Genomic DNA, 19,022 nt, shown 5'->3' with positions numbered 1-19,022 from the left:
TTCTTATAACAAATTGTGATTAAAATTTTTTTTATTAAAGTTTTTTTTCAAAACATATGCATGAATAATTTTGAACATTTAGTCTTGTAAAATCTTGTGTTCCAAATTTTTTTCCCTCCCTTCCCCTCACCGTCTCCCCTAGATGGCAAATAATCCAATATATGTTAAATATGTACAATTCTTCTAAATATATTTCCACAAATTGTGATTTTGAATGAAACTTGAGATACTGATTTAAGAACTTTTAAAAAATAAGATAAAATTGTTCTTTTATCATATAAGAGTCTAAACCAATTATTTACTTATATTACAGAGATGGACATTGCAATTCTTCACTATGAGAACCCTTATAATTCAGTTCAGTCAACATTACTAAATATTTATTCTATCTAGAGGTAGATGGAATACAAAAATCAAATAGGATAGGGGCCTTTTCATGATAGAGCTTATGATATGGTTTATTGGAAATAAGGGAAAACATAAGGGGTGTGTGTATGTGTATAAATACACACACATATATATACATATGAATAAACAGAAAATGAAAAATCTAAGTGAATGAGAGATTCAAATGTTATATGCTCTTTGAAGGAGGAAAGTGAATCATTGATGAAAGTACATCGGGAGGGGGCATTTTAACTGAATGTCAAATGATAAGAATTAATTCAGCAGGTGAAACTGAGAGTGAAATTTCTCACACATGGAAAATCATATGAACAAAGGCAGGAAGGTAAGAAAGCACAGGGAGTGATTTGGTTTGACTTCATTTTTTTTAGATGGGGCTAAAAGGTAAAAGGTGGTGTGCTATGTTGGAGAATGATCTGAACACGAGGCTAAGGATCTTAGTTGGTTTTTAAGTCAGGATCAGAGAGCTATAAAAAGATCTAGAGCATGAGACTTATACAACTAGATATGTCCATAAAGAAGATTAATCTAGCAAAATGCTAATAAGTCATTTGTGTAATATGTGAGAGAAACCCAGAGAATAATATATTGTTTTTCTTCGATGCCTCTTGGTTTCTTTGGAAAACTAGAAATATCTCAGAGTTAGTGCAAAGCATTTGAAAAAGCCACTATGTTTAGCTTCTAAAAAAGACTATTTTAAGAATTCCTTTAAAACAATGCCAAAAATTATTTATTGAGGCCTTTTAATTGGCTTTAACTGAGATTTTTTTATTGGCCTTTACCTACCTACACTGATATATCTGCTTTTAGTCAAAAGCTTTTTAGGAAATGTATCTAAGTATATCTAAGGGAATTATATTCAAGTACTAGAAAGAAGAAAGGAAGGAAATAAGCATTTATTAAACACCTACTATGTCTTAAGCATTATATTATTTGCTTTACAAATATTATTTCACTTCTTTTTCATGATAACCATGTGAGGGAGGGATTATTATCTTTGTTTTACAGATGAGGAAATTGTAAGATTAAGTGACTTGTCAGTACAGCTAGTAAGTGTTCAAGTAGGGATCTGAACTTACTTAAAATATATGTTTATATGCATTTATTAAGCATTTGCTATGTGCCAGGCAATGTGCTACATGCTTTACAGATATTGTTTGATTTACTCCTCATAATAATCCTGTCAGGTAGGAACTCTTAAACTCTTTTACAGATGAGGAAATTGAGGCAAACAGATGAAATGAGTTACACAACTATTAATTTGGAATTTGAACTTAATTCTTCCTGGCTTCAGGTCCACTGTTCTATTCATTGTACTACTAGCTTTCTAGAATCCTGGGGGAGAGACAATGAGGAGAAAATTGTACAAGATATGCTTCCATAAACAAAGGCCTGAGGGACAGAACTTTTGAGAAAGGCTGCCAGTCTCCTACTGAACAATAAGTAATATGAGGGCAAGGATTGGGTCCTATATTTTTTGTAAGCCCCCACAGTACCTTATACAATATGGGGTACATAATAAATTCTTTATAAGTATTGTATGAATAAATGGGAAGATTATTCTTTGACTCAACTTAGAGATCAAAAAGTCATCCAAGGATTCTTGTTTGTTCACTTCTAAAGTAACTTTGTCTGCCTCATCTTGTTTTTTCAAAGTAGGAGTGACTTGTCACTAAATCCTATGCCAATGAATACCAGGGCGAACTCTGCATTCACAAAGCTCAGATGTCAATATTATTGGTTCAAAAGTTTAAGCAAACTAGCACTAACAATGGATAGAATGACAAATGATTCTAATTGTCAACAACTTGGAACAGGAGCACCTAGAAAGGAATTGGGGAAAAGGGAAGGAAGCAATCACATCTTTTATCACAGTTGTCAAATCAATCACTTATTTGGATTTCCCCTTAATGCTCCTGGGATGCTGTGGAAACCAGGTTGCCACTATTATGTTGCATGAGTTAAGAGTCAGTCCCTTACAAAAATCTGCCTACCTGTGATTCAGCATTCAAAGTAATGATTTCTTCATCATGGTCTAGCAGTTTGCAAGCATAGGCAATATTGACAGCTGTTTCTTGTTTGTCTCCAGTGAGAACCCATATCTGCAGTCCAGCCTGTCTCAAGTTAGCAATAGTTTCTGGGACTCCATCTTGTAAGCGATCTTCAATGCCCGTTGCACCTAATCACAAAAATATTGTTCCATCATACCAGCCCTAGAGATTAAATCTGGCCTGTGAACCTTAATTTGGAATGAATATCAGTCTCCCATGGGAACTCATTTGTGAATGACATTTAGGTTAGCCTTTGTCAACTTTGAACCTGCAGCTGGCCACTGTTTGATTTCTTGAGGGCAACTTTGATGTGACTCATTATTAGGGTACATAGCCAGGGCTTTAAATAGCTGTCAAAATAAAAGATGGTTGGGAATACATTGGAATTATTGCCAATTAAGAGAACCTTAATTCTCTGCAATTGCAACACAGTACCTTGAACAAATTTTTTTGATTCTTGTTATGATTATGTGTACTTCTAAAAGCTTTCCTGATAAATTTTTGGATTCTGTTAAGGAGATGGTAGAAAGGATAATCTCTCTCTCCTCTGCCCCATTGAGGGACAAAAAAGTAAAAAAAAAAAAAAAAAAAAAGAATGCCTTTAATTAATTAATTTATTTAATTTATTTATTTTGCTGAGCCAATTGGGAATAAGTGACTTGCCCAGAGTCACACACGTAGGAAGTATTAAGTGTCTGAGGCCAGACTTGAACTCAGGTCCTCTTGACTTCAGGGCTGGTGTTCTATCCATTGTACCAATTAGCTGTCCTGAATGCCTCTAATTTAATAAATTTCTGGTGAAAGTGAAAAAATTTCAGGCCCTTTCTTGTTCTTATTCACTATTTAAACAGATTGCTGCAAGCACATAGTTTCCTGACAGAATATTATTCTTAATGTACTCAAAATTTGATATTGATAAATAAAATGGAAGATAAGTTTAATTTTCATTTAAACTACTTTTAGCATATTTCTTTTTAAGATTAAAAAATGTTTTTGTTATTATTCTGTCATGTGACATAAGAGTTGTGTCCAACTCTCTTTAATCCCACTTTGGGGTTTTCTTAGCAGAGAAAATTGCTATTTTCTTTTTGCTCTTTGTTATCTTTTTAAGCTCATTTTGCAGATGAGTAACTGAGGCAAAGTTAAATGATTGACCAGAGTCACACAGTTATCAAGTGTATGGATTTGAAATCACAAAGATGATCGATACTTGATTCTAAGCCAGTGCTTTAAAAATGTGTACTCATAGGATGAAAAAACCACCTGGGTTAGTGGATTAACAGAATATAAGTTTCTCAGTTCTGTCACAAACCAAGTAACCTCTCTGTGGTTCAGTTTTCTCACCTATAAAATGAAGGAAATTGGACTGAAAGACCCATAAGATGATGTTCAACTCTAAAAGTCTTTTTAGATGAATAAACTAATACGACCTATGGTGAGAGCTTTCTGTACAATCAGAACTATATATATATAAAACTTGCTTGACTGTAGGCCTACACTCACTGAAATAACATGAGTTCTACCACTTCAATCCTTCTATTCCATTATCAGTTGTCCTAAGTTTGAACCAACCATAGAAAATAACTGCAGGTATAAATGGAGTTTTGAAACTTATAACATTAATTTCAAAATAAAATATGACTGAAGATAAATAGTAAATCTGTGGGAACAGAGGTCTTAGAATTGTCTAAAGCAAAATACCCTTCTTCAGCTTTCCAAGATAGCTTGCTTATATGATTTATGAGACTTTGGATAAACGCCATTCTTTTTACAACATGATTCTTGAGAATGCCAGGCATTTGGAATATTATATTCATTTATACTACTTTTAGCATATCTTTTTTTCTTTTGGGATTAAAAATGTTTTTGTCGTTATTCTTTCATGCAGTTGTGTCCAATTCTCTTTAACCCCACTTTGCAGGGAGTTAGTGAGAGTTCAGAGACAAGTTAGTGCTCCTATTTATCACTTGAAAACAGATGCTAAGAAGCTTTTAATGAGAGAAAAGAAGGGTTTCACCAACTGAAGATTTTTAAAATGATGAGGGTGGAAATTAACCAGAATGTGAAAAATAAATAGAATGGCATCCTATGAATGAAAGTTCTTGACTTCCACCCTAAGACAATCCCTCTACCCCCCAAATAGCTGGGAAAGAAAATTTCAGACCAGGGATAGCCTTGTCTTTGTATCCCCAGCACTTAGCTCAATATAAATGATGAGATTGATATAAACAACCAAATTATGAGAGTGAGAGCAACTGATAGCAAATGTTGGAGTTTGGTCATGTGAAGGATTCATAATGACCTTTATCTTTGGCAAAAGATAAGTTTACTTAGGAGAAAAGGTTATTGACAAAGTGAAGAGATACAACAGACAGCAGGAATGATGAATATGAAATAGTTTTGGAAAGGCATGTTTGAGAGGGAAAAGACAGTAGAATTTACAATTAACCAGAAGAAAGGAAATACTCCATGAGATGGAAATATGCCATTGGCTGACAGGCTAAATCCATAGAGGAGTTTAGTACCCTAAAAGAATTAATTATAAGAAGGAGGAAAAACACCATGAGGTATGGGGGAGGGATGAGTTAAGGAAAAATACCATAAGTCATGGAGGAGGGAATCTAAGAAAGATACCATGAGGAAGAACGCCATGGCAAGCTAACCTAAAAGGATTCAGCAAAAAATAGTGTGGGCCATGAGCAAATTTACTGGGGGTTTGATTTCATAACTTGGCTTTCTGATTGGATACAATAAGATAGGGTTACCCAAGACTTCCATAAGGGTGGGGCTCTAAGCTGATCCTCATAGGTGTCCCTCCTTGTTTGCCTCAGGGAGCAATCTTATCAATACTTCAGGCTTTCTCTACCAATCCGACCTAGTGACTCCAGACCTCATCAGTAGGTGTTGAAAAAATGCTAGTTGATTGATTATTGCCCCTGCATAAGATGATTCCTTTTTACTGTTCTCAGTAGGAATTTAATTCAAATGCTAGAATGAAAATTCAACATGACAACATGAAAAAAGGGCTGACCCTAGAGTCAGAGAATTCTCCCTTTGTTTACTACATTTGTGAATCAGCCCTTGATTTTCTAATGTGTGAAATGAGTAGGTAGACAAGATGATCTTTAAGGTCCCTTCCAGCTCCAGTTGACAATAATAAAAGATTCTTAATCTTGTTTGAGTTTCTTGTTCCCTTTGGCAGACTGATGAAAGTCAGGAAGAGTTTTTAAACTCATGAAATAAAATACATAGAACTAAAAAGGATAATCATTATACTGAAATACTATTATCATCATCATCATAATTTTAATAATTTATTGAGCTCAAGTTAAGAAACCCTGAAATAGAGGAACAGGTATTGAAATGGAACATATACAGGATTTTTGAGCTGGAAGAAAACCTGGAAACCAGTTATTCTGGTGCAAACTCAAATAAAAAAAGGAAGGCATTAAAGGCACATACAAGGAATCTTTGGAAGCCACATATTGACTTAATGTAATATTATCTGTGTTTTATTGTGATTTTATTTATTTTGTTAAATTATTTCCCCATTAAATTTTAATCTGCTTTGGGCTGCACTCTGGAGAATTGCCAGCCAATGAGGTGCACAGTTCCTATGTTTGACACCTTCCACTTGGTCTATCTCTTTTATCTTACAGATGAGGACACTGAGGTAAGGGACATGACCAACTAAGGTCATCATATTCTTAAGGAACAGAGAAAAGGTTCAAATCAAGGTTCTCTGTCTCTAAATGCAATGACCTTTCTAATGTGAAGGAATGAATGCTTTTTTCATTCATTTTAAATCCGGTGAATTTTCTACTGTATCATAGTGCTTTCCAGATGGTATCTTTGAAAGTAGTATCTGACTTCAGATAAAACCATTCACATTTATGTTCTATTCTGCTCAAAAACAAAGCTAATTAACAATTCCTTCAAAACATCTAAATATGTTAAATACACATAGCAAGATCTGGTTTTAGTGTATGCTATTTCTTCCCCCAGGTATAAACAAAGTAGGACTTCTTAGAAAACAGCAATATTCTGAAAATAACTGGAGGTCTTAAAGAGATAATTTAAGTTTTTAAACACTTAAGTTAATTCACACCTGGTGACTATGTAGTAAGGCCTCTGGGAAATAAATTTGAAAATCACTGAAGCATTTCAAGAATAGTAAAATTCTATAATGATGCTAGTTCATAAAGAATAGAGCACCTAAATTTCTGCATTAGAGAAAGACAAATTATAAGACAGATATCAAACTCATAGGCTGTTACCTCTAGAACCCAGTAAAACATAATCAAGAAATATGTAACAAAATAAAGATATAATAAAAATATATAATGTTAACTTATGGCTTTCTAAGTTAATATGAGCCCACTGGGATCCTTATGGATGGTTTAGTGATCCCCTTTTCAATAAAAGTTTGAAAACCTTGATGTAAGCTTAACTCCAATTTACATGCAAGTCAAGACAATACCCTCATGATGTCATGTCTTCTAGAACAAAAGATGAACAACAAGAGCATTTCACCTTGTACACAGGTGGTGTGATTACCCGTTGGTATAACCACATCTATATGTTATACAGCCCTTTATGATAGTTTTATTAAGTTCCAGTTATACATAAGCAGTGCAAACCAATCAAATTGGCAAGCATTTATTAATCCCTTAGTACATTCAAGAAACTGCATTAATATCCAATATTATGTGTATATACACATACATATATTAAAAAAAAACACACACATATACAATATAAAGACAAAAGTGAAACAATCCCTGTCCCCAAAGAACTTATGTTCTAATGGCAAAGACAACATTTACATGTGAGTGTACCATGAAATGATGAAAGGTGGTTTGGGGAGGAAGTTTAACAGTGGCTGGGGGACTCAGTAAAGACTTCATAAAGAAGGTGGCTGGAGAAAAAAGCTAAATCCTGGAAGAAACAAAGGATTCTAAAAGATGGTGATGAAGAAACAGTATGTCCCAGGAATAGCGTTCAGCTAGTGCAAAAGAATGAAGATGAAGTGGTCAATACAATTATGGTTGGAATTCAGAGTTCAAGGTGGGGAGTACAGAATATTAAGACTGGACAGGTAGGAAGGGGGACAGGTGTTGAAGAGCATTAAATGTCCAACAGAGTTTATATTTAATCCAGTGATGTTTAATAGGTCTGAGGATAACAAGATTCTGTTACATTTTAGGAAAATCACTTTTGATAGTTATATAGAGGATTGTAGTGGGGAGAAACTTAAAATAAAAATCAGAAGAAGGTTACTGCAGTAATTCAAGAACTGGAAGAGGACCTATACTGGGAGTAGTACCTGAGTGAATATGAAAAGAAAATGAAAGAGAGGAGATACACCAGAGGATTGTGTGGAGACAAAAGCAATAATATCTCCAAGGACAAAAACAAAACAGCCCAGCCTTCAAAAAGCTTTACATTCTACCAGAGTAGAAGAGAAGATTTAGAGCATTTTTCTATGCCACGGTCTCCTTTTGCAGTCTCATGATGCTTACATACCTCTTCTCAGAATAATGTTTTTAAATGAACGAAATCAAAATATTAAAAAGAAAATTAATTATACTAAAATGTTATTACTGAAATTATTTTTTACAGGTTCACAGATCTCAGGTTAAGAACTCCTAATATAGATGAAAAATACAGTATAAGGAAAGTTGAGGCAGGGGAAAAAAGCACTTAACCTAAACAGAATCAAGGAAAGCTTCACAGAGGATATGACACATAGGCTGAGATCTGAAGGAAGACAAGGAAGCTGAAAAGTAGTGGATAGGAAGAATATATCCCAGTCAAGGAGGACTGTCTTTGTAAATGCAGAGTCTAGGAAATGAACGGTTGAGTTGGGGCAATAGCTACTCTAAAATGAGAGGACTGGACTGATATTCCATAACATTCTGCTGTAACAAAATCAGAAGACAAGTGAGTGAAAAATAATAAGCAGGAGAAAATTGTAACCCAAGAGAATGATGGGAAACTTGAGGAAAAATGCATTGCAGCCAAACTAGTCTTGACTTCTAGTCTAGTTTGGTTGGAATGAAGAGTTTATGAAGGCAAATAGTATGATATAAGGCCAGAAAGGTAGGTAGGAGCCACAATGTGGAAGAAGGTTGTGAGGAAAGCACTTTGTAAGTCATAAAGCTACCACATATTATTATCATGGTAATTCAGTCATTTTTCAGTCATGTTTGATTCTCTGTGATGCCATTTGGGGTTTTCTTGGCAGAGATAACTACAGTGATTTGCTATTCTCTCTCTCCCCCCTTAGATTCATGTGACAGGTTAGGAAACTGAGGCAAACAGGTTAAGTGATCTCCTCAGGGTCACCTAGCTATTGTGTTTCAGGTCAAATTTAAACTCAAAAAGATGTCTTCTTGACTTTAAGTCTGGCCATCTATCCACTAAGCCACTTAACCACCCCTTTTATCATTACTTAATGTTAACCTGAATATGACAGAAAACACAGAAGCATTTCAAAGGGAGTGCCGCCTGTCAATCACCAAAGTTCACCTTCTTTTTATGTGTCTGTACAATGAATTCACATAGTATGTCACAGTTTTCATGTTGATGCATGGAAGCTTATCCTTTTTACCTGAGAAAATGTTGGGTGGAGAGGATAATTTAGAATATTTAGTAAGGCTTTATGCTTGTTTTGGTATGGTACCATTTCCCCCCATCTATGGAAATTCATTTAAAGAGTCTGCTCATGATACTGTATGAGGAAAGACCTATACATAGGCTGAAGGAGCTGACTGTTAACTACGGTCATCTATCTCCCCACTTCATGGTGTTGGAAAATAGATTGACTGCCCCTTGGGCATCCAGTCCAGTGCTATCCCCAGAGGTTTCTTTGAATAAATTCTGAATCATGGCTAATTTAGTTACTGGCTGGTGTCATGTCAAATATAGCTCAGAAGCTTATTTTCTTTAAAGTTTTCTCTAAAAAGCCTTGTTGCCATTAGATCCAGCTGTAAGCACAGTTACCCAATAGGTGTAGATTGGTCTCCAGACGGATTGCAGACTGGAACAGCAGCTCATCCCTGTTCTCCAGTGAGGATTCTGCTTCCAAATGGCTTTGTAACCAGCAGGCATATTCTTCTTTACTTAGAACCTATTTGAAAAGTATATTTAGAAACCATTACAGATACTAGGTGAGCATGACTGAATATCATAAAATAAAATATATAGAATTACAAAGAAAACTAATTATACTGAAATATGATTACACATAGACACACACACACATTCATTTAAAGGCCACAAACCCCAGATTAAAAACTCCTGATGTAGACAAGAATAGTATAAAGAAAATAGACAATTTTGTGTGTGTGTTCATGTACAAAAAATGCTTCTTCTTTCTCCCTCCCCAACATCTGATTTATCAGTAGAACTAAGGAGATTTCTGACCACTTTTGCCTTTCCTCTATAAATCAAAGCTGACTTACCTTCTTGGCAATACATAAGGTACGCAATCCATCTACAGCATAGAGGTTTAGATAATTTTGAGTTTTACTTTGAATTTTTTTTTGGTGCTTTCCTCTTGAGTCATCTAGGTAAGAAGAGGAACAGAAAACCAGTGAGTGAAAAATAACAAGCATTAGAACAATGCACACTTTTTTTTAATGTCTGTAAGTGGCTGCTAGAAGCTTCCTGTGGGGAAAACCCTGAAAAGCATTTATTTGATTGAGAAACATTTCTCCAGAGCTATAGCTTACATTATTCACTTGGTTTTTTCCCCCTAACTAGCATCAAAATCCATGCTAAAATTGCTCAATTTCTCTTGAGGTTCTTATCCAATATCTAAAATGGATAAAGGCTCTTTTTTTCCTCCTAGATGCTCATGAAAAAGTTCCTTTAAAAATTAGATTATATTTGTGAATAGTTTAAAATTTTTTAATAATATTTTAACCATTGTTTGTTAGTTTATTTATTACAAATCTGAGGTAGAGGAAGGAAGTACAAGATAAGCAGTTCTTTGCAAATAACATTTTGCATTCTATTAGTTACTAGGGTAGTTACATGGTACAGTAGATCGAGTGCTGGGCCTAGGGTCAGGAAATCTCATCTTCCTAAGTTCAAATATGGCCTCAGAAACTTACTATCTGTGTGATCTTAGATAAATCACTTAACCCTGTTTGCCTCAGTTTCATTATCTGTAAGTAAAAAAAGAAAAAGGGAAACCACGGCAGAATCTTTGCCAAGAAAACCTCAAAGGAAGTCCTGAAGAGTTTGAAAAACTATGAAACAATTATTTACTAAAATTCTTTGATGTCAGACAGCATGGTATAATGGAAAGAACAATTATATCTAAATTCTGACTGCTACTTACTCTCTATATGACCACAGATAAGTAAGCTACTATATTCCTCAGTTTGCTCACAATATAGAATGAGGTTAAGAACAGTTCTTCCTGGAAACCTCACAGGGATGTTATGAAATTGAAATAAGATAATGTAGATAATACCTTGTTAACCTGAAAGTGCATACAATTAATCATCTTTGTAACTTCCTCTTTTGGCTTCTCTCAAAGAATCTATTATGATCCTAACATATTCATGGCAGATCATGGCACATATTTTATGCCATGACAAGCAATGCAAAAGGTATCATCAAAGAGAGCTATGACCCACGACAACCTGTGTGAGCCATTAGTAGCCATAGAATAGTGGTCATTATCCTTTGGGATGGGAGAAATGACATTACTAAGCTGGGGTCTAAATGTAGTGTGTCTGACTGTAGCTGATCAGACAATACGAGATTGGAAGGCTCTACCACTGATCAGGCACAAAATACTCCATGTGAATGATGTGATATAATGTAACTCGTGTAACATCCAGAGACTTAGAGGAATATCCCCAGTAGGAAGAACACAGGATTATGTATGGACAGGTTGTAATCCATACCACTGGAGAATGAATAAATAATCATTATTAAATGTTTACTCTATGCCCAGGTACTTTGTTAAATGCCTGGAATACAAAGAAAAAAGGAAGATAGTCTTTGCAAGCTGATATTCTAAGGGAAAAAATATATATGTATATATATATATATATATATATATATATATATATATATATATATATATATATATATATGTATATATATATATATATATAAGATAATCAAATGAAATATGGATGGACAGCCCCATAGGTTCTAGGGGAAAAGAGGATGACATGGTCCAGGAGTCTTTAGATTTCATTGGCAGGTGAGATAGTAGTGCCCTGGAATGGGTAAGGGATAAGATCCAGAAGACTTTAGAAAGCAATGTCAAAGTAGATAATAGGGCCTGTTGGTATGGTATGGTAATTATCAAATCACTGCTTATACAAGCTTTTTGAAGAGCCATGTCTACTTCCTAGGGCTTGAAAGGGCCTGATTACCACCAGGAAGAGACAGGAAGGGGCCAGTAGAACTATGGGTCTAAGTACAATGGGGATCTGGGTTTCCTCTCACAATGAAAGCACCAACATTAGTGAGCATTCTCACTCACATTCTCTCTTTCTCTTTCTCCCTTTTTCCCTCCATTCTTTCCTCCCTCCCCCCCCCCCCGTCTCTCTCTGTCTCTCTCTCACACACACTTTAAAAAAACTAAACCTTAGAAATTAAAGAGGAATAGGGAAGTATAAATGAGCTAATGTAAGAATATAGATTACAATCGCTTAACTTTTTAAACAAATTTAAATAATTTTTGTTATAACAAATGTAAACTATATTAAAATCCTTATAGAGGGTCTCCCCAAATTCTTACTAGAGTTTTAAGCTTTAATAAAGATGTGAGCATGGCTCCTCAAGGCCTGTTTTCTTGTAGCCAAGATCCAATAGGTCAGAAGCCCAGAAAGGGTTAAAAATAGCTTAAAGATGCTGTTTTTTCCCCCTGTCATCCAAGAAACAAGCTAAACTTTTGGAAAGACAAACTGCCAGAAGATTTAGTCGTCTAGATGATAATTTTTTTTTCCTGTCCATAGCAGCACCATGAAGGCCAACTACATTGAGATTGCAATCTGTGTTGGTGATGGCAGCAGCCATACCAATGAATCATACATCCTTGAAGTATTGAGGTATAAATGTCAACATGTTTTATATCATTTTAATGACACTCTCAATGTTGGCCTGGTGGGAAACTGGAAAGGAGAAGAATGGATTGAAAGAAAGGCCTAAGAGCTTCCAATGAAAATATTAAAAGCCGGACATAAATGTGGGTCAGAAATCATTCCTAAAGTTTTGATAAAAGATTCTCCACTGGAAAGAACCTTGGCTCCAAAGAAGAATCACAAATCAGGCGGTTAAAGTCCTACTTGATACTTTAGTAAGTCATCTTCTATGTTCATCACGTTTCCCCTCTGTGAAATAATGGAATTAGACTCTACGATCTTGAAATGTATGCTTCTATAAAAAACCTGGTGGATTGGGCACTTTTTACTTTCTTAAAAAAAAAAAAAAAAAAAGGCAGCTCCTAAAGACTACAGCCAGATTCCAATTTGTTTGAATAATGAATACCCTGAAAAAGTCACATCTATTCAAATTTGTAATATATGAAATTATAATTGTGTAAAATATGGTAATTGGTTCAAGCCCAGTGGAAATATGTAGTACAAATTCAAATTATTTGACTACTTCTGGCGATTCATTATTTGCACAAAACTAGAGTCTTCCCAAAGTAATCTGTTCCAGTCTTTGCTGATCCCTACTAAAAAATAAAAAGAAGACTCACATAAAAAGGCTTTTCTTTTTATTACATGGCTGTAAGAGAATAACCACTTGCGGGTCTTTACTTCTTGATTTGATTGTGGAGGAGTAACCAGAGGTACTGCAAATATATTCCAAAGTTCATACTACTCTATTATATGAGTCTGTCATTAGAATACTACTCAAGGAGTAGTTCTTTTTTTTTTTTTTAAGTCCAATCCTCTTGTTTTATTTTATTTTTCTAAATAGCATTTTTTTCTGAATACATGTAGGGATAGTTTTCAACATTCATTTTTGTAAAACTTTTTGTTCCAAATTGTTTCCCCTCCCTCTCTTGTCTCTCTCCTCTCCAAGATACAAGCAATATGATATAGATTAAATATGTACAATTCATTTAAATATATTTCCATATTTGTCATGTTGTGCAAGAAAAATTAGATCAAAAGGGAAAAAAACCATGAGAAAGAAAAAAAAAAAAAACAACAAGTAAGCAAACCACCATCACCACCAACAAAAAGATGAAACTACTATGCTTTGATTTACACTTAGTCTTCATAGTTCTCTCTCTAGATATAGATGGCATTTTCCATCTCAAGTGTATTGAAATTGCTTTAAATCACCACATAGGGTAACTATTTTTGAATTCATGTGTCAGCTCTTATTTACTGCTGTATTGAAATGTCTTGCCATGATTTTCCTAAAATCCACTAAGCAAAAATTCCACAGTAGCACTCTTCATTGTGTTCTAACTCCAGGAACCTTCAACAGTGATTAAAGCAATCACAAGGCCAATTCCTCAATAGTACCCATGAAATATCTGTCACAAGACAAATTTCTATTAATTTTGGTTACATAAATAATAGATGCTAGGCAAGATTAAATGTAGGAATTAGAGGTGAATTTGGCTTTTATTCAAAATATAATACCAAGTTTTAAAAATGTATTATTTTTATTGTTTATCATTCAGTCAATTGCAATGAGAAACTCACCTTTCTTTAAAGCTATTCAAATATACTTTTACTAATGGTACTAAATTAAATTAATTTTTTCTTTCAATTCATTAAAAACAGCTAATTTCTGTTCAGTTAAGTTAAATTATAATTATCATTCCCTATATAAATCAAGAGAGAAAAAAGGAAAGAGGTTGTACAGTATGGAGGAGGGCCTACTAATGATTAAGAACAGTTGAAATCTTACAAAGAATTTTCTTCTCATGATAGAATAAACCATATTATATTACCTTGGGTATTTAAAACAATATGCAAAGAATAAGTAAATGTTGGCTTTTATTATGAATTGCCTTCAGTTTTTCAGTGCTCTCGTTGAAATGTCAAATTAATTTTTCTTTGACCATAATCACCTTCTGGGTACAAATATTTATATTTTGTGGCTTTGAAATTAAGTATTTCTTATATGTTATGAACTTAGAATTTTTCTTTATTCTCTCCCTCAAATAAACTAAATACTGTTATTTAAAAATCCATGATATGAGATATATGATTTCAGTGGAATAATTTTCAGGTGAGGAAACACAGGCAGACATCTTTTCTACAATTTAATATCTTTACAGAGATGATTTGAATGCTCAGAAGTTAAATGACTTAACTCAGGATTATATATGCCATTATATATCAAAGTCAAGGCTTGAAACTAGGTCTTTCGGAGTGAGGCCAGCTTTCTATCAATCACATTATAATGTCTTTGCATCTGGAGAACAACTCTATTCATTCCACAAATTTCTAAAATTCCTATTATTTTGTGTGCTTCAACATGATAAAGATGAAGAGGATTTTCCCATGTAAAACTATGTGTCAAGATTTCAAGCTAGATTCTCAATGTTAAATACTGGGGGGCCCAGATTTTATTTATATATGTAAGTTCATAAGCACAAAATAGAACAATTGGTTCCATTAGCAATGGATTCCCTTTTTATTTTTCTTTCCATTAGGAAATGGCCCATTCCAAAGCAGTATAGTAACTGTTCTACAAATTAGGCTTAAAGTATTGATTAAAACCCTTCAGAATAAAGGAAATTAGCATTTATTAAACATCTACCATATATGGGGCAGCTCATAGCTGCACATAGTTGCAGCAAATTAGATAGAATGCCAGACCTGGAGTGAAGAAGACCTGAGCTCATGGTTGATCTCAGACATTTACTAGTTGTGTGATCCTAGACAAGTCACTTCACCTTGTTTGTCTTAGTTTACTCATCTGGAAAATAAGCCAGAGAAGGAAATGGCAAAGCATTGTAATATATCTGCCAAGAAAACTCCATAAGAGATCACAAAGTTGGCTGGAATCATTCTAAAATTAAGGTGCCACGTGGCATTTTATATTAAATAAAAATGACTTTTTAAACACTGAATATTCAGGTGTAGGAAGGGAGAAAAGAGACCAAAAAGGCCATTTGAGAGTTCATGGATTACCCAAAAGATAGCATATATATTTGATGGCTGCCTCAATACCCTCTGCATAATAACAAAAATCCTGAGGTGAAGCAGACAGGAATTCTAATTCTATGGAAGAACCTGCAAACTGGCTACCAAATAGCAACAAATATTTACTTTCTTCCTGTTTTTGGATTGTAACAAATACTAAAACACCCAAGGAAAATCTTGGCAAAAAGATTAAGGTAACTTATCCAAAAAAATCATCAATTGGATTTATACCAAGCATGTAGATAGTTCAGCATTAGTAAAACAACCAATATAATTAACCATTTTTGCTGCTCTTCAATCATTTTTCAGTTATGTCCAACTCTTTGTGACCCCATGTGGGGTTTTCTTGGAGAAGATACAAGAGTGGTTTGTCATTTCTTTCTCCAGCTTATTTTACAGATAAGGAGACCGAGGCAAATAGGATTAAGTGATTTACCCAGGGTCACACAGCTAGTAAGTGTCTGAGGCCAGAGAGGAACTCATGAAGATGGGTCTTTTGGATTCTAGACTCGGCACTCCAACCGCTGTATTATTTAGCTGCTTTCAGAATTAGGAAGATCTGAGTTCAAATCTAATCTTAAAACTGCCTCAGTGCCCTCATTTATAAAGTGGGAATATAACAACACCTACTTCCTAGGGATACTTCAAGGATCAACCAAGAAAATATTTGTAAAGCCCTTAGCATATGTACCTGGCACAAAGTAGGCGCGCGCTCTCTCTCTCTCTCTCTCTCTCTCTCTCTATTTATATATATATATATATATATATATATATATAAATACCTGCTATTATAATGTCTAACTTGTAAATACTATAATAACATGCCACAGTAAGATATCCATGTCTCAATCTTTTGATTTGTGCTTTCCACTAATATTGCTCTAATTTTTATACAGACCTATACAACAGGGCCACATCTGAAATTCTCAAGGCTTAAGATTGTGGCAAATGTTCATTTTCTGCCTGTCCATGCTATATGTATCTGATAACCAAAAAGTTATATTATGAATAAAGTGCTGGATCTGGACCTGGAGTGATGAAGAAAAGTTTCTACCTTAAAAAAAAAAGTCAGTGACAAAGTTTGTGTGCATTTGTGAAATCCCCTTTCTTCCTTTTTAATTACGAAATTTTACAAAGCTATATTATAGCATAACTGCCTTTGGTAGATGTTACAGATTTTAAGGTTGGGCTGTTTCTCATTATCTGAACTTCCTGAATATTAGTGGCCACATCCAAGTATCCTCCCAGAAAATCCCCAGAACAGGAATAACATGAGAGGAAGCAATGATGGCCTAACAGCAGGATATAAAGAGCCAGCAGCATCCCAACAGTGGCTGATCACACTATGTGGCTTTCCTTCCTTGTCAAAACCATTTTATTTTGTGTTACAATGTGAAGAGGCAAGAGTTCCCTCCTCGTGATGCCTCTGAGGGCTTCGAAATGGAAGTGGATAGAAGAGACTCAGGGGAATGTCTGTCACACAAGAAGCCCATGTTGTTTTAGGGATAGCTGGAAAAGGCTCACCAGGTAAGAAACTTCATATTTTTTGTGTTTGTGTCAGCTGTTAGGGGCTGGGAAGCCACTTCCTTTTCTTCCTCTTATACCTTTTCTTTTCACCCAAGTTAATGAGGATTATAGTGTAGCTCTATTATAATTTTGACTATCATCAATATACAAATTAAAATAAAGGTCATTTGAAGAAAGATCTATCTATATCCAGAGAAAGAACTGATAAACAGACCTATGTATAGAATAATTTTACTTGTGCATATGTGCATATATACATACACACATATATACACCTATTTTTTTCTAATGGTAGCCATCTCTATGGTAGGGTGAAGGAAAGGAGGAGGAAAAAAAAGAGAAAAAAAAAGAAATTTATGTGATAACAGCTGTATGTTTTAAGGGAACAATAAGTTGTAAATGATAAATTTGCAGTTTCATATACAATAATTTTTTAAATTGTACTGTTATGGAAATGCTTGTTTTGTTTCATGAGTAGAAAATAAAATAAATTATTAAAAAAAACAATGTGTGTGTAGGTGCCTGCCTCTTCCGCAATTATATTGGGGAACCTGGGGCAAAAGTTCTGATTGGACCAAGTCCTAGAGTTCTAGTTAAAATGATCCACCATCAAAAATACTTTAAAATTAATTGATAGCCCTTTGGAGCATTACAATCTAGCACACAGTTGCTTAAAAATCCAAACGTATGGAAGAAAGAAGACTTCTAATAGAGATGTCTGTCCAGATAACAGCAGGTGACTTATATACATCAATAGATGTTGGAATCTTTACAAACTGCTAACTCATTAGAGTTGATCTAATCTTACAAGAAGATGTTTTGGGCAGAACCTGAAACAAGGTACTAAGTAGAACTAATTAGTACAATGCTTGTATTTGCACCTTTACTCATCGGAGTTCACAAGTTTGCCAGATTCACAAAGTAAACTTTGTACCTTTGTGAGTTCACACCTCCCTTGAAGCTCTTTGGGCCAGAGAGATTCTGTTTGAATTAGATTTCTGAATCCTATATGATGGTAAGTTGCCTGAAGGCAGGGTTTGCATCCTACTATGTGTACTACAGCTCTGAGATGCTGCTATAAGTTCATAAATGCTGTGTTTCTAAAACTTTAGTGAAATATATGTTCACAAGTACTAAAATAATTATAGAAGCAGGTTTTAGCAAATGGCAGATTTCTGTTACTCACTATTTTTACTTTTTAAATCAACCCCATAGTCCTCTAGGCTTTTGACTTTATTAGCTAACAATTAGCAACAATTATTTTAAGGCTGTTCCAACAGCCTTTCTATGATTTTAGAGAATCTGTACAAAGAACAGATGGGCAGTTAGATGATGCCATAGTGTACAGAGTGCCAGGAAAACCCATCCTCTTGAGTTCAAATTCAGCCTCTTAACTAGCTGTGTGACCCTGGCTGCCTCAGTTTCATTATCTGTAAAAAGAACTAAGAATGAAATGACAAACCACTCCAGTATCTTTGCCAAGAAAATCATAAATGGGGTCATAAAGTGTCAGACAGACATTTTGAAAAATGGGGGCAGCTACTTGATGTAGTGGATAGAGCACCAGTCCTGAAATTGGGAGAACCTAAGTTCAAATCTGGCCTCTGACATTTAACACATCCTAGCTGTGTGACCTTGGGCAAGTCACTTAACCCCAACTGCCTCAACAAAAAAAAGAAAGAAAGAAAAAAAAGAAAAGAAAAGAAAAGAAAAGAAAGAAAAGCTAAAAAAAGAAAGGAAAATGATTGAATTTAAAAAAAAAAACAGCAAAGAGTAGATGGCTAGGTATTTCATGACTGACAAGGAAGCAAAATGATAGCCAGAAAGCAGAACACAGAAATAAAATTATAAATATATACAGGGTTCTTAATTATGCACTGAGAACATC

At 34.6% G+C, this 19,022-nt stretch overlaps 1 protein-coding gene across 1 annotated transcript in view; it reads right to left on the bottom strand.

Annotated features, from left to right (window-relative positions):
- ATP10A (ATPase phospholipid transporting 10A (putative)) overlaps positions 1 to 19,022 on the bottom strand; it is a 270,817-nt gene that overhangs the window by 23,698 nt on the left and 228,097 nt on the right. The window contains exons 11-13 of the mRNA XM_051984651.1: positions 9,923 to 10,026; positions 9,462 to 9,588; positions 2,400 to 2,584 (exon numbers count right to left, since the gene is read on the bottom strand). Of these exons, the coding sequence (XP_051840611.1) occupies positions 2,400 to 2,584; positions 9,462 to 9,588; positions 9,923 to 10,026 (416 nt within the window). The remainder of the gene's footprint in view (positions 1 to 2,399; positions 2,585 to 9,461; positions 9,589 to 9,922; positions 10,027 to 19,022) is intronic.

Source organism: Antechinus flavipes, chromosome 3 (genome assembly GCF_016432865.1).
Source record: "Antechinus flavipes isolate AdamAnt ecotype Samford, QLD, Australia chromosome 3, AdamAnt_v2, whole genome shotgun sequence".
NCBI lineage: Eukaryota > Metazoa > Chordata > Mammalia > Dasyuromorphia > Dasyuridae > Antechinus > Antechinus flavipes.
This window is presented reverse-complemented; position numbering and strand designations above follow the sequence as displayed.